This window comes from Asterias rubens, chromosome 22 (assembly GCF_902459465.1).
Source record: "Asterias rubens chromosome 22, eAstRub1.3, whole genome shotgun sequence".
NCBI lineage: Eukaryota > Metazoa > Echinodermata > Asteroidea > Forcipulatida > Asteriidae > Asterias > Asterias rubens.
Window position 1 is genome coordinate 4,699,519 of NC_047083.1, and position 16,439 is coordinate 4,715,957.

General features: G+C 39.9%; 1 protein-coding gene across 1 annotated transcript; it reads right to left on the reverse strand.

The window, feature by feature from the left end:
* Nucleotides 1-5,852: 5,852 nt before the first annotated feature.
* On the reverse strand, nucleotides 5,853-14,261 carry LOC117305414 (the record flags this gene model as incomplete). Its single annotated transcript, XM_033790284.1, has 6 exons — nucleotides 5,853-8,968; nucleotides 9,673-9,819; nucleotides 10,698-11,057; nucleotides 11,535-11,792; nucleotides 12,342-12,683; nucleotides 13,994-14,261. Coding segments are annotated over 6 exons (4,491 nt in total), but the record flags the coding sequence as incomplete, so codon positions are not given.
* Nucleotides 14,262-16,439: the final 2,178 nt, after the last annotated feature.

Consider the following 16,439-nt stretch of genomic DNA (forward strand, 5'->3'; position numbering starts at 1 on the left):
TTCCTTTATTGTGATTCATTACAGCAGGGTGAATATTCATGCATCGGCCTCTGCGATGACGAAACACCTTGTAAGCTTACCCGGGAATGAATATACGGCGTGCTCGTGAACGCACCCGCGAAATGAGACCATAGCAAGTCTTTATATTTTGCTTCATATCCCAGTGGAGGACTGTCTCCACTCACGCTGGCTGTTTTTGAACTCTTTGTTTCACTTGGTATGTCACAAGCACACTGTCAATTCATTCGCCTTTGAATAGCACAGGTAAGCTTACAAGGTGTTTCGTCATCACAGAGGCCGATGCATGAATATTCACCCTGCTGTTATGAATCACAATAAAGGATCCTTGTGCAACGTTCGTCGTGTATGTAATTTATGGGTGGAGCTACCCAGGGAGAGCTGTTCATTGGCTCTGACGTTGTCGACCGTCCGACGTACCTCCAAAACCTATGAACACTAGTAAGTACTGCACGCACGTGTCCATGATGTCCGGACGCTTGGGTGAACAAAGAGCAGCAGATGACGTCAAAATTTCCGAGCCCCCCCCCCCCTCTCCACTCCTCCTACCACACATCCACACCTAATTTTGAGTCAAAATAAATCACAAAAAAAGTATGACAATTACATTAAAGGTTCTGGACACGTTTGGTAATTACCAAAGACTAGTAGTCTCACATGGTGTATCACAACATAATGCATAAATTATTAAACTGTGAAAATTTGAACTCAATTGGTCATCGAAGTTGCAAGAGAGAAATGAAAGAAAGAAAAACTTATTGCACAAATTTTGCGTGCTCTTTTTCAGATGCCTAGAACTGGCTTCAGGCATGAAGGATTTGATTATTTGAGTGAGAAATTACCTCTTTCACAAAAACTACTTTACTTCAGAGGGAGCCGTTTTCCACAATGTTTTATACCACCAACAGCTCTCCACAGCTCTTTACCAAGTAAGTCGTTATGCTAACAATTTATTTTTATTTTAGTAATGACCAATAGTGCCCAGTGCCTTTAAAATAGCTTGATTTTCATAATATTAATAAACACAATAATTATGACGATGGAAAGCAATGCAGATCGAAAGAGTTGTTTCCTTCAATGATTTTAATCTCGAGCAGTTTCACTATTGAAAAATGTCAAGGGCATAACTGTTTATAACAGCGTATATGTGCCCAATAATTGTTCGTACTACTATTATACAAACATTGCAGATTATTTGGAAAATCAATTTGAACTAGAATCGAAACAAAATCTTATCTTGAAAAGCCTATTTCCCCGTTTCGTGTTTAGGTTTAGTCAGAAAATGATATTGTGCTTCATAAAGGTTGCGTTGAATACTTACTCGTAAATAGCGCCCGTGAGGTTGAGATGAAGTGACGTTGATGTGAATCGCTCAGAAACCCACCTTACTAGACTTCAGCTAAATCTTATCTTGTATATACAGTCAAGTTCCCTGTTTTGTGTTAAGGTTTAGTCAGAAAATGATATTGTGCTTCATAAAGGTTACGTTGAGTACTGACTCGTAAATAGCGCCCGTGAGCTTGCGTGTCATAATGATACCTTGTTCAATACAAGTTGAGATGAAGAAAACGCCCTCACTGGACCTCAGCTAAATCTTATCTTGAAAAGCCAAGTTCCCTGTTTCGTGATGTTAAGGTTTAATTAAAGACAGTGGACACTATTGGTAATTGTCAAAGACCAGTCTTGTCACTTGGTGTATCTCAACATATGCATAAAATAACAAACTTGTGAAAATTTGAGCTCAATTGGTCTTCGAAGTTGCGAGATAATAATGAAAGAAAAAACACCCTTGTCACACGAAGTTGTGTGCATTTAGATGGTTGATTTCGAGACCTCAAATTCTAAAGCTGAGGTCTCGAAATTAAATTCGTCGAAAATCACTTTTTTTCTCGAAAACTATGGCACTTCAGAGGGAGCCGTTTCTCAGGTAATCTCAGGTTTTATGCTAATAATTGTTTTGAGTAAATTACCAATAGTGTCCACTGCCTTTATATTGTGCTTCATAAAGGTTACGTTGAATACTTCCTCGCAATAAGCGCCCGTGAACTTGTGTGCGCAAAACGAAGAGCATTTCTTGTTTCTGAAATCAGATTTTGTTTTAAAGAAGCTATGTCAGATTTGTTGCCCCAAACATTAAAAAATAGTTTGTTTTGAGCGAATGGTATTTCAAAGAGTATCACCCGCTCTAACTTTTAATGGACAGGAACCATGACAAAAATTTGAAACGTTTCTTATAAAACACATAAGAATTGGTCACGTGACATATTGTCGGGATCCTGAAAAAAGCACTTTATTTCTCTGCTACTAATAATCGGCGGACTTTTTCGAGCAATGGCTCAAATGAAAGCTTGTAACTTTCTCGACCCCAATCAAAATACCTTTTGAATTTTAAATTCAAAATTGTTGGGTCAAATCGGTCAAAAATCTGACATAGCATCTTTTAAATTATATCTTTGAAAAATAATATCGAAACAACACTTCTTACACAAAATGTTTATTATTTATTGTAACAAAGTATAGGCCCCTAACTTACTATTATTGAAACAAATATATAACTCTTTGACGAGGATGCTTATTTCGATCTTAACTTTGTTTTATTATCCTTTTTGTAATGCAACCCAGCAAGCATAAACAGTATCAGTATGATTTCAGTTTTAAGCCCGGTTCATACTTCCTGCGAATGCGAATGCGAAGCGAATCTTGACGTCACAAATTCGCAACGAACAATTCGCAGCAGTTGCCCTCTGCTCTACTCCCTTGCGAATAATCGCTGCGAAAGGAGGGTGTGACGTCAAATTCACGTCAAATTCGCTTCGCATTCGCGTTCGCATGAAGTATGAACCGGGCTTTTTTCTCTTTTTTTTTCTTCTTTTGAGTGGAGCTCTAAGACTCCGTACTCATCACCAGTGAAAACAAAGTACAAACATCTCCAATGGAACATTAACACATACTGTTAGATCAATACATTCAGGATACAAGAGGTTAGTTAAAAGACAATGAACAAAGGTGATATTACATATCAAACAACAAGAACATCCAAATCCAAAATGAACATCATTTATCCAATGATAAAAAGTAAATTTTTGCAAGAAAAACGTTAAACTTAAAACGAACGTAAAGGACAGTAACTGGAAAGATGAAATTTGATTTAAATCAAAACGTACATTTTTGAGTCTGGTCTTCATTGAGGACACAGAGAGATTTGTACAACTTGATAAAACTACTTGTTCTAAGCCTATTTCTCTCCCTTAGTAGAATTGTTCTGAGTTTTATACTTACAGCAATAACAACAACAAACAAGGTTAAAGGCAGTGTATATATATATGTATCTTTTGTTTTTGAACTGTTGTATTGTTTTCAGCCTATATAAATGTAGTTGTTTATTACCACATACGACACAGAAACACTTTGGTTTGATCAACAGAGTGGCCTGAGCAGCCTTTTATTTGTTTATGCTGCAATGAGCTAAGCCATAACAAAATGCTTGTATTTTATAAAACTTAACCAGATCTCCGGCAGTTGCCTGCCATCCGCAAGATCGTCTAAAATGTGTTTAATGCAAACCAATAAGCTGAACTGATTCCCGGTAGTCGCATCACCCGCGAAATCAAAAGTAATAAATAAAGCAATTGAAGCCAAACTGATTTCCGGCAGTTGCATAAATCCATACAATAAGATTAACATGTGGACATTTCATTCAAAAAAGGTGGTCGCCGTAATTATGTAGTGAGTAATGTGAACGCAAAAGGACGTCCTTGTAATAAGGGAATACACAATCCAAAAATACGTTAGTGCGGTAACACTTCTCAGATTCAAATTTGTGGAGAAAAAAACTATGACAAGTGTTTCCATTATTATAGTACTTTAAGTTAAATATTTTACAAGTGCATTAAAATACCCGAAGCTACTGTACTTCCCACCACGTAACTTCTGTACCGCCATAGTAATTTTCAGACTCATTACCAAACCTACAAAATACAAACAATAAAATTCATTATACAATTTCTGTTGTGGGAATCTTTGTCAAAAATGAAGAAAAAGAGAAACCTTTTTCAATAACACTTAAAACTTAAGTTAAGCATATCTTGGGAAGATCATCAAACTATACAAATGTTTGTTTTGTTTTTTTTGTGTTTTGTTTTTTCGACTAAATAACAATGTCCGAAATTAACGCGGGTGATATTAAACATTCAAAATTTAACTGTAACAAAAACAAAACTAGTCTCCATTTTACATTTTGAAATAAAATAAAGAAAGGTTCGCGGTATATCTTTTGAGTAGTGTTGGTTCTGAAAAGAACTGATGTTAACTGATTTAGGAGTCATAAGAGATGTTAGATTTGCATCGGGATAATATTAATTTTGGTTTTTAACCATACACCGATGTGTGTTAGCACTGTATACTCAAGTACTTTCACGAGTTCTGTGAAAAATGGTCGTGGGTTCGAATACCACCCGAGATTTTTGGAGTAGTTATACCAGCGGTTCTTTTCACCATCAAAACTATTCACATGATGTTATCGCAAACCTCTTTAAGTTATACTCCAACCATGCAAGGTTTCAAATCCTACCTTACATGTACATGACATAAAATGACAAATTCATCATCGGACGACATACGATGGCCACGCCCATGGAAGCGCATAATAAAACTGTCAATATATCCGTAAACTTTAAAACATAAGAAAACAAAACTTGGGACTTTAAAATATAAAATACGTAAAATAAATGTTAAAAAGATTATGATTAAACACTGGAAATTGGGAGGGATTACGTTAAAGCAGAATTTCAAATAATATAATATTATCTGTGTATTAAAATGGAAGACACGTTTTAAAGTCAATGGTTGTATTAAAATCATGCTAAAAATGCTGGAAATAGTTTGACTTTGGCAATTTGTGCTGAATTACATTCGAGCACCATTTCAAAAATATAGTATTATGTTTAATAAAATGGAAGATATAATTTTTCGTCAATAAATTGATTTGTAATGCTTACTAATGCTGACAAATGTAAACGTATTAAAACGACCTTGTTCAGAAAGCAGTCGTATCTTGTCACGGAGGAACGTTTGATTTGCTAAATATGAAAGAAAAAAATACTTCTATCAGTAACACGTATAACTAATACAAATTTAAACTACAAACTATTTAACATGAATCTGTACTTTAAAAACATATTCGTATCTTATCAAACAACAAAAAATGTGTAAAATACAGGCACATTGTTTGCAAAATTACATTCGAACCCAAGTTAAGATTAAGAACAAGTTTTAACTAAAAGGCACGGTGTAGCACCTCAAATGCTTAAACTTAATTTTTTACACAATAGTGGCCACCTGGCGATCTAGCGCACAAGTGGTAGATAGGGGTATGTATTGTTTCTGGTAATAGCACAATGTGCACTGAGCGCCAATGTGTACTACTTAACCACCTGCGCCACTTTGACCTTGAAGTGCGCCATCTTGGATTTTAATTGAGCCAACTTGGTCAAGGGTCACCCATACAAAACCTAAACAGCGACGATTATGTTTCTGTGTGGCGGGAGCAAGAACAACTTGACATGAATGTTGATGTTACGACTGCACGAGTCTATTTTGATTGTTAAGTGACGTCACGTAGCCAGCCAAGGGCGCCGCCATGTTTTAGCTCACGTTTACATGTCAGTATCACGGAACGTAATTCAGTTCACATTAAATACTTTGATTTCATGACTACAAATACTATTATAAAAGTAGGAGCAGTCTACTATTATACTATATAGATTTCTATTGGTAATAAAACAAAGCAAAAAATTGGGGGGCGGCAAATTTTTCAGAATGCTAGACTTCACTCTCTAGCTCTTTTGTGCAACCCCCTCTTGGTTGCTTTGGGGTAGTTCGAGATGATCTAAATCTTTATCTATTAATGGAGAGGTTTCATCAACACCGCATGTTTCGCTATCCTTTGCCGGCTCGATACTCCCAGCTTGTTGCTTCTGATCCTTGGAAGCCGGCTTTATTTTAGCCCTCAAATCTTCCATGTTCTCAATCTCTATGTTTTTCTGACTGATCTCCATCGACTTGAAAGCACTTTCAAAACCGGCAATAGCTTCATGTGACAACTCCTCAGACGAGTTGAGTGCTGCGATGTTGAATTCATTGATATTCTTCAGGTACCTCATGACTTCGGATAGAAATACCACAAACCTTTCTGTAGGATTACCGTGAAGCAGAAACAGTTTCTTCAATCTCTTCCAACCATTTTTATCGTTTTCAAGACATCGCGTGACTTCATCGTACCCTTGCAGAGTTACCACGTACAGAGATAGTCTAAGATCAACCAGGCTTCTGCAAGTAGAGACTGATTGTGTGACCTCACTGAAAGCAGAGTCGTCAATCTTCTTGTTCAGACGAAGATCTAGCATCTTCAACTGCTTGAAATTCTTCAGGTTTCTCGCCATCTCGCAGATGGTCTTTGAGTCTAGAATCGACCCAATCAAGACAATCTCCTCCAAATTCGTCAGCTTGAGGAGACAATGGCCAAAGTCTTTAGCAGGGGTTGACAAGCAACATTCACCTGATTGCGACAGCATGGCGTCTTGTAGAAATGGAGTCTGCATGGCAAGAATGACACCGGTGTCTAGGTCAAGGTTAGATGAACTCCCATCAACCTCACCCCTTAGGTTAGATTCAAACCTTTCCAACAAACTCAGCGTTAAATTAACCAATTCTGTCTCCTCAAGTTTGGACGTTTCTTTATCAGTGTCTTCAAACACGTATGGAAGAAAATCCCCCAGATACTTCCTCAGCTCTTTCGACGTGTGTTTGCCAAATCGAAGCAACTTGATGGACATGATCTTCGATTCTGTCTGCAGGTGTGTGAGAGAGTACGAAAGCAACTGTAACTTATGACTTGAGACCCCTATTAAGCAAATCTTGCCTTTGCCTAAAGGGGAACTCCCCACTGACAATAATCTGACCTTGATCGGTAAGCTCACTTCACCTCCTGATTCATGTTGGAGTTGGAGATACATTTCAATCATCTGCATGTATCTTTGTTTTAGTTTCAAAAACGTATTCTGATCAATTGGAGCTGAGGACTTTCCAGACACTGGTTTCAGACTTTTCAGTTTGCTTGTAATATCGTCAAGTGTCTTTTTCATTACGACCTTTATGGAAGGATAAGCATTATGACTTGGCAAACCAGCAAACAGGAACGCTTTGGCAAATGTCGTTCCAAAAGGCACCATTTCTTCCAAATAGGAAGACAGACTTTTATCGGTTTGGGTCAAACTGATGCCGACAGAGAGGTCTTGGAGAATCTCTAGGGCAAAGTAAGCCGTTCGTTCTGTTTGAGATGCAGAACCTCCAACTCGCTCACGGAGAAGCCCAACTCTAACACCCTCGTCAAAGGCACTATTCGTGCTTTCAACAAACTGATCAACATCTTTTCGGGACAGCTCACAAAATAGGCCATGATTCTGTAAAACCCTTGGTATTACTATCTTTCCCAAATTAACCAGCATTTTCTGTTGATATTGGCTTAGTTGATGGCTTTCGTTGGTTTGACCACTCACATCGCCCAGTTGATCTCGAGTTGGTTGATGGCCTGCGTTGGTTTGGCCACTACCATCGCCCTGTTGATCTCGAGTTGGTTGATGGCCTTTCATGGTTTGGTCACTGCCATCGCCTTGTTGATCTTGAGTAGGTTGATGGCCTTTCATGGTTTGACTACTGCCATGGCGCGGTTGATCTCGAGTTGGTTGATGGCCTGCGTTGGTTTGCCCACTACCATCGCCCTGTTGATCTCGAGTTGGTTGATGGCCTTTCATGGTTTGACTACTGCCATGGCGCGGTTGATCTCGAGTTGGTTGATGGCATTCCATGGTTTGACCACTACCATTGCCCTGTTGATCTCGAGTTGGTTGATGGCCTGCGTTGGTTTGCCCACTACCATCGCCCTGTTGATCTCGAGTTGGTTGATGGCCTTTCATGGTTTGACTACTGCCATGGCGCGGTTGATCTCGAGTTGATTGATGGCATTCCATGGTTTGACCACTACCATCGCCCTGTTGTTTTGTTCTGTACGCAGCACCATCAAACAAACACTTGACCAGTTTACAAAACAACTCGCTTGTTTTAAGGCGACGTCTGAAAACTTCACCGTCTGTCCACAAAGATAGCTGACACAGAGCCGTAAGGTTCAATGGAAGAGACTCAACATAGGGAGGTAAAATATGATCGTCAAGATACCCGACAAGTTCTTCGCTCCTCTTGCTGTTGTCAAGAACACATTTGATGAACCTTCGAGAACTTGTCGGTGTGAAGCCAGAGACTGTGACATAACGGCAATCAAACTCAGATCTAAAATCTGCATCCCGTATTTGTCTTGTTGCCAAAACGACGTTAGCACCAAACAGACCTTGCATTCGGATAAACTCCAAGACTTGTCCAACTTCCTCGCAGTCATCAACAAGAATCGCCACATCCAAGGTGTGTCTTTTGCAAAATGAATTGATAGAACTTGGCGATATCTTTGTGTGTTTTGGTTGACCTAACTGTTGAAAGACTGCGTCACCAAGATTTCCATGTTGAAGGAGTACCCTAGCTGTTAAGACCAGCACCAACCTAACCTGTCTCTCCAATGCTTCGGCTTTCCCAATGCACATTTCAAAGGCAATCTTGTGCAAGAGAGTGGTTTTCCCGCTACCTGCCCTACCCTCAAGGACAACATGCTTACTTTTTAACTGTGAGATACCATCGTCAAAGAGTTGGTCGTCTGATTTTAACTGATACCGTATGGTGTGCTCGGCTGCTTTGTGTTTGATGAACAATTGGGGTGGTATGTAGACGTCTACCATTCGTTTGTAGCATGATGGGGTGTCGTCTGTAGCCCAAGGTGTTATTGGAACTCTTGCAACCCTCACCATTACTTCGTCCTTGACTTCTCTAATCAGCTCTGCGTCAGAATCTGACAACAGTAAAGAAAAAAATATATATATAAAAAATGGTAAAGTAAGCCCCATTCTCAGGATTTGTCACAAGTAGCCCTTTTATGGTAAACAAGGGGCACCATTTAAACTGGGTAAATTTACATGGGTATACACCCAACCCAAAAATGCGCCGTTGACAAACCTATAATAAAAAAGGATAATGACGCCTGTAGGTGGTTAACTATCAAAACACATTGTTTGGATAACTAATTATGCTTGTCAACCACTGGAGAAGTTGGTCTTAATCGAAGATGGAGAAGCTTGTATTACTTTAAAACGACAGATTTGTTCTACTTTACTAAAAAGAAGTGGGTTTGATCAATCCACTTTGCCTCTTCCGTGGCAAGGGTCTGTTCTTCATCGCAGCCTCTTGGTGGCGCACTTGTTAATGCTGTCACTCTCAAAATGTGCCCCATAGTAAAGGTTGACTATTTTGACTCGATCCAAGGCTGATCGGCCATTGGTTGACTAATGTGATCGACCATTTGTAACCAGCCTCATAACCATATTTTCTAGCCAGTTCCATGCTAACCTCTGCAAAGCGCAGAGTGGACCCAGTGACACTATTGAAATCCATCGCTGCTGCATCAATGCTGGTCAGTTGTCGACTAAATGTTTGTCTTCGAACTTGCTCTAGATTGGCTTTTTTATATAATCAATAGAAATTTACCGTTCAAGTTACCTTCGAAATCAACCATGACGTAACAGGGGCAATACGGTTTGACTACTCGGGATTTCCAGCAGAGCACAGTCACTAAACACAGGATGATGACAATTGCGATAATGGGGATTATTATCCAGAAGGGACTCAAGAAAGACTTCGACGAATCTACAGAAAACAAACGGTATTTAGAAAACAATAGTATAAAATTCCTTTACGGTAATTGCAATCTTTATTAAGGCCGAGACAACACACAGTTTTCAAAGTAACTCAAAAGAATGTGGAATATTAACATACAACGAGTTAACACAAAAATATGAAGCCATCTTTAAGTTGTATAGGTCTTTTTAATTGTGAAACTGCTCGTTATTGGTAACCTTTTTAATTGAAGAGGATGTCCATTATGTTTTGGCCGGTATAAAACCTCTGTCTGCTAGGCATTACTTTGGTTATGTTTGGTTGTTTGTATGTTTGTTTGTCTGTTTGTTTAGATGTTCTTTCCGTCAAGGGAACTCGGCCACCTCCCACAATGGGAGTTAATTAATCACCAAGCTGACAACAGCAAATCTCTCTCATATGCCATGGTTTAACGTTGATTATGAAATACACAAATCAAGAAATTGGGATTCAGTAACTGGACGACAACATTTTATTCTAGTCATTGTGAAATCAGAAGATAGCACAGGTATGATTCAAACCCACAACCCAATTGTGATATTGCAATCGAGCAGTCTAACCCTTGACCAGGCAACTTCACACGCCTCTCTCAATACTTATACATGACGTCATAATTCTTACCCAAAATGAGGCTATGGGCGCAAGTCCCCCATCACTTGCAGTGGCTGCGCCCATTGCCTCGATTTGGGTTTGCATTGTGACGTACCTCATGCATAAATATTAAGAAAGGCGTATTTCATTGACTCCTTGCGCTGAAAACTGCAGCTCTTTAAAATCGGGGCAATGTTTACCGTTTCGTCATTCTAACCCAACGTGACAATCCCAAGCGGTGATCAACCCCACCTTTCCCCAACCTTCAACAAACTCACTATCTTGTACGACGACCAAATCCACGTAGTATCGGTACAGTACACCGTCTAGGAACACGTGACACCAGTATCTGACGTCACTATCAATCAGGCAGCCGGTCAGCAGTAGAGCGCCATCAACGGTGATACTATAACAGCTGTTCCTTCCAATGCTCTCTGCGTTCACCAAACTATCCGGGGATTTGAATGTTCCGATAACGGTGGTGTTTATTGCATCTTTTTGGCCGAATGACCAAAATGCTGTTCTGCTTTTTGTGGTGTTCAAACCAACCGTACATTCTAGCGTGTAATTCTGCCCAGTCTCAAAAGTTATTTCTTCAACTCTTGAAATGTAGCCCTTGTCAAGTGGAAATGTATCACCTGCATTGAAGGATTGGAGAAGTACATAGAGTCAATTTTGTAAATGTAAAAAAGATATATTCTCGTTAAAAGAGTTGTAAAGCTATGCCGTACTGAAAATTATGGGATTAGGCCGAGTAAAAAAAGGAACATGTTTAGCGTCCGGGTTTCTCAAAAAAAGGAAGGAGGAAGGGCTTTTTCTTTTTTGTTTTTTATTTCAAGACGGCCGCCATCCTTTTTAAAATGTCAAAAATATCCGTGTTTTTTCTACTGCTCAAATACACAACACATAAATGAAACATTTTGGACGAGAAATTCAGACAAGACATTCAGATTGTTTTAGCTGAGATCGTTTAAAATAACCCGTTTTTCATAAAAAAAAAGGAGACGGCCTCTTAAAAGGAAGCGGGCGGGAACGCTAAATAAGTTTTTTTTACTCGGTTATTACAAGCTTATAGAGTGCAGTAGATTCTATGAACCAGTCTATTCATTCCTTACCAATAACTCGGACCTCCATACGCCGGAAACCAGACTTCATCTTGCAGATGTATATCCCGCCATTTTCTTCATCTGCAGATTTTATTACAAGAGCAAAATCACTACCGAGACCAAAACCCGCATCGTCATACGTGACGTCATTCAAGGCGGTATAGTTCACAAGAAGTTCTATGGCTGATGAGGCATCTTTAAACCACTGTACCACGCATGTCTGCTCGCTAATTGGTCCATCGGTACACGGCAGTGTTTGATCTTCACCTTTAAGAACGTAGAAGGAATCTGTTGAAGCTTGAAGGGCATTGTATGACGTTTTTTTATCATCTACATTGAGAAAGAAACACATGTTAAAGACACTGGACACGATTGGTTATTACTCAACATAAATGTTAGCAAAAAAAACGAACTTCTTTTAGTAGCGAGCAATGTAGACCTGTTGATAAACTAAGACATTGTGAGAAACGGCTCCCTATGAAATAGTTTTTTGAGAAAGAGGTTATTTCTCACTCAAAATACTAAAATACTTCAGGCCTAAAACCTTGTATTATGCGTCGAAAGCACACAATACTTGTTGGTTTTCTTTGATCTTGCTTTTTTCTATACGTTTTTCATTGTTCTTTTCCCTATAGATAACAATAATTTGTGTTGTCATCAGTTTAAGATGTACACTCTTAATACTCTAATTATCTTTCTATAACATGTGATGTTTCTTGTCAGTTATACCATCTGGAATGTCTTCATTTTTGTCATTTTGTTTTCTTCTTCATTTTTAGTTTTTTGTGATTTTTCTTATTGACTAATGTTATCAACCTTTCACTATCTTTGCGTCGACGTAACAATTCATCAAAGACCCGTCCAGCTCGAAAACGTGACACCAAAACCTCGCAGTTTCTCGGGTGTTTTGAAGAGAGTTGAGTATTAGCGAACCGGTCGAAGCTACACCGATACCAACTCGACCTTGGAACTGAAGTACAGTTCCACCGGGGAACCTTGCACCGAGAATATCAGTTCCACTCGTAACACCGGTTCCCTGTGACCAGTACACTGTTGAAGATGACGTCATACCACACCGGCATGGTATCCTGTGACGTAAAGATTGAGCCAAGCTAGACGTAGTTATGAGGTCAGCTTCTACGGCTTGAAACACGCCTTCTGTATTGACAAGATAACAATGTGTTTAGTTTTATGATGACAATACTCGATGAAAGTTTGCCTGAGGGTAAAGAATAGGGACTTTTCGTTTTCGACGACGGATGGTTCTGCGACGGTTGTTCAGCTAAACGTTGTCGTTTTCAGCACAACGAAGATTCATCCTAAGTATTGTCGTACAAATTGAGGGACGACCGTCCTCAAAGCCGACGCATGCGCAGATGACGCCAAATGTCATCTTTACCGTCGCAGAACCATCCGTCGTCGAAAACGAAAAGTCCCTAATATATATTTTGGTTTCACCCACAAACACCGATGTGTGTGAGCAGCTGTACAGGCCCTGGTTAGTACTTTCCCGATTTCTGTGAACAACATCACAGACAGTCATAATATCTTGGGTGTGATTCGAACCCACGACCTTTGCATCTATAGAGCAGTGTCATACCAACTAACCCACCGAGATTTAGCGGTGGCTAGAGGCAGTTCGACTCCTGTTATTATTAGCAGCGGTGCCGTAACGTATTAAAATATGGTCACACTTTACCAAGAATGAAGAATGATAGAATAATAATAATTATGATGATTCACAAAAAAAAATAAAAAAATGTTGTGTGTTTACCTGTTGGAATGTTAAAACTGTTTATGGCTATGGTCGCTTTTACGGTTACGGTTTTACAGGAGATTCTGTCCCTCAGAAACGTTGCCCCCCCCCCCCCCCCCCAGCAGAGTGTTGGTTCCAGTCTCGGTCGCGACACCTGTGTCCTTAAGCAAGACACCTAACTATGATGCTTTGCCCTTAGGATGGGACGTGAAGCCGTTGGTCCCGTGTGTGTTGTGCAAGTCCCTTAAAGATAACCCATTGCACTTGTCGAAAAGAGAAGGGGTTCACCCCGGTTGTAAAAGGATTAGGTCTCATAAAAAAAACGCATCCCCACACCTTGCCGGAAAACACTGGTCGGTAAAACGTCTCACGCGCGTCACTGAGTAAAGTATTGCGCATTTAATAGAAGGTCACATTAGCGAGGTTTAGCTGAACGTTACGCAAGCAAATACGTGAACGTGAGCGTCAAAATATGGTGTTGTTTTTGTGTGCGTGACGCCGCCACTTTGGGCTTATTGCATGCTCAAGTGTGACGTCTGCGCGCAAGTACGTAAACGTGCCCTATGGAAACTTCACGTATGCTAATGGTAACTTCACGTATGTTATAAAAAACGTAATATTTTAAACATAATGATTTGTTGATATCATGTTCACGATCACGCGGAACGTGCAACTGAACCTCCCTAAATATTTCCCTAGAACAACGTCTCACCTATAACATGTACTTCAACCACGCTATATCTGTTGATCGCTTCGTGAAGAACAACAATGCAGACATAATTCCCCTCGTCCTGTTTGGTGACGTCTTTAATGATCAGTCCGTTGTATGACGTCAGAGCATACTTCTGGTTTGCCCTATTGTCGTTCTGCCCAATCAGTCTTTCTTTTCGAGGGTCGATGTCACTGTTGCCACGGTACCAAAGAACACTGGCTACACTCTCGCCCGGTCGAAGAGTAGTGCACGGAACTTGCTGAAGAATACCTTGCTGGATTGTGACCTGGCCGTTGGTGGCGCTGGTTACATCATGGATTGCAAGAGCTGCACATTGTGGAAAATAAAAATATTTTGGTACGATTGGATGAAAGGAGGGTGCACCCCAATAACTAAGGAGAAAACAAGTAATAATTGGTTTAAAGGCACTTCAAAATAGTATGTAAAATAGACAGATAAGAGGGTCCCAAACGTGGTCATGGGTACAAATTCTGCCCACTATGACATGGGGGTTTGTGACATCCAATTTGATAAAGTTTGGATAATAGCTTTTTGCTGAGAGGGACATTTTGTACGATTGTTGCTCGGATGTTCGGAGAGTTACACTGGATTTGTTTTATTTGGTTGTGAAATCACTCGACGGGCACAAAGACCCTCCAGACATGTTAACAAGGGGCACAAAAGTTAATGGAATATTTCCTCGTTACAGAAGTTGCGGGACTTTCTGTGTGTATCTTCTTCTTCTTTTTTTCGTTTTATTTATTTGTGTGGCATTTTCACTGTTTGCCATAAAACTGTTCCCAATACAACAACACATTTCGCCAGCACTAACTGTTGAATGAGGTGCATCTGGTCTAATCGCTAGCTAGACCAGCATGCATCTCATCCCACGCCGAAGGCGCGCGTGCCGAGTATTTATATGCAGGTCTAATGGGAAATGATTTTGGGTGCGTTCGATTAGCTTAAGTGCTCATTCGGGTGAGCCCCTGACAAGAGCTAATTGAACGATCACTCACCCTCTCGTGGTGAGGTCATGCACCTCGGCCCAGCCCTGGGTGACCCGTTCCACTCGGGGCACTTGGGGCTGACCCGGGTGAGCCCCTGGAATAACGTCAAAGCTGTTCGAACGTAACGGGGCAGACCGGGGTCGACCGGGGGAAGCTATAAATCGAACGCACCCTTGGCCTCGAACAACCTGGACATGAGAGGGTGCACTTCATATGACACTGTTAGTTATAAAGGGGCGGGCGGACTCTAAAATCAAGGTTACAATCGATTGGCAAACTTTTTGGGGGAATTTATTTGTAAGTTTGAATTAAAACCAGACAAAACTTTGAGAATAACGTTTCTCTTCGAGATTAATGTTTCTATTATAAAGGTTGCAAGTAAAATGTGGTTTAAAAAAGGGACGAACAGAAGTGCCACGCAAGAACTTCTATTGCATACACACTAAAGATGAGCGAAACTAACATTTGAAATGCCTAAAATAAATATGACTTTTTATTATACCTCTATCAGCTGGACAAATGCTACTCCTTGCAAGTCCAATCACGAAGTAGACAAAAGCCACTCGCAGGCCTATAGACGATCTTGGCATCGTTGATTCCCTTAATGCTATAAGCACAGGTTCGACCGTCTTCAACACTTTCAAGAATTATTGGCCAAACCAACTCACTTCGTCACCGTTTTCAAATAGGTCCGGTTGTTGTTCAGTGCACATCACCTACAAGAAAATGTCAACCTTACAAGTTGCAAATAATATTGACAATTGTTTTGTCATGCAAATATCGAGAAGAATATAAACAGCATGCAAAATGTCGTAAAAACAAGCTATATTATACATGTTGCCTTATCCAAAAATTACACAGCAAGGCTGCGCAGAGTCTAAAATTAATGAACATTGGGGGCCCAATAATTATGGGACTCTATATTATGACCCCATTGAAAAACATTTCCTGCCCATCTCTTTAAAGGCAGTGGACACTATTGGTACTCAAAATAAATATTAATATAAAACCTTTCTTGATTACAAGTAATGGGGAGCTGTTGATAGTATACAACATTGTGAGAAGCGGCTCCCTCTGAAGTAATGTAGTTTTCGAGAAGTAAGTTTTCCACGAATTTTGATTTCGATACCTCAGATTTAGATTTTATGGTCTCAATATCCAGCATCTGAAAGCACACAACTTCGTGTGACAAGGGTGTTTTTGTTTATTTTATGCGTATGCTGAGATACATTAACTGTGAAGACTAGTCTTTGACAATTACCAATATTGTCCAGTCTTTAAATTACACGTCATTATCAAAACAAAGTTGTTGCAAACCCTGAGCTTTTCTTATGGTGTTAGAATCTATTATGTTTTTTAGTTAGCTGTTTCGTAGCGAAGCGCAGCGAAACAGCTATTGTTTTTGTTCGGTTTTTTATTTGGTTGTTTCAGGATTATTC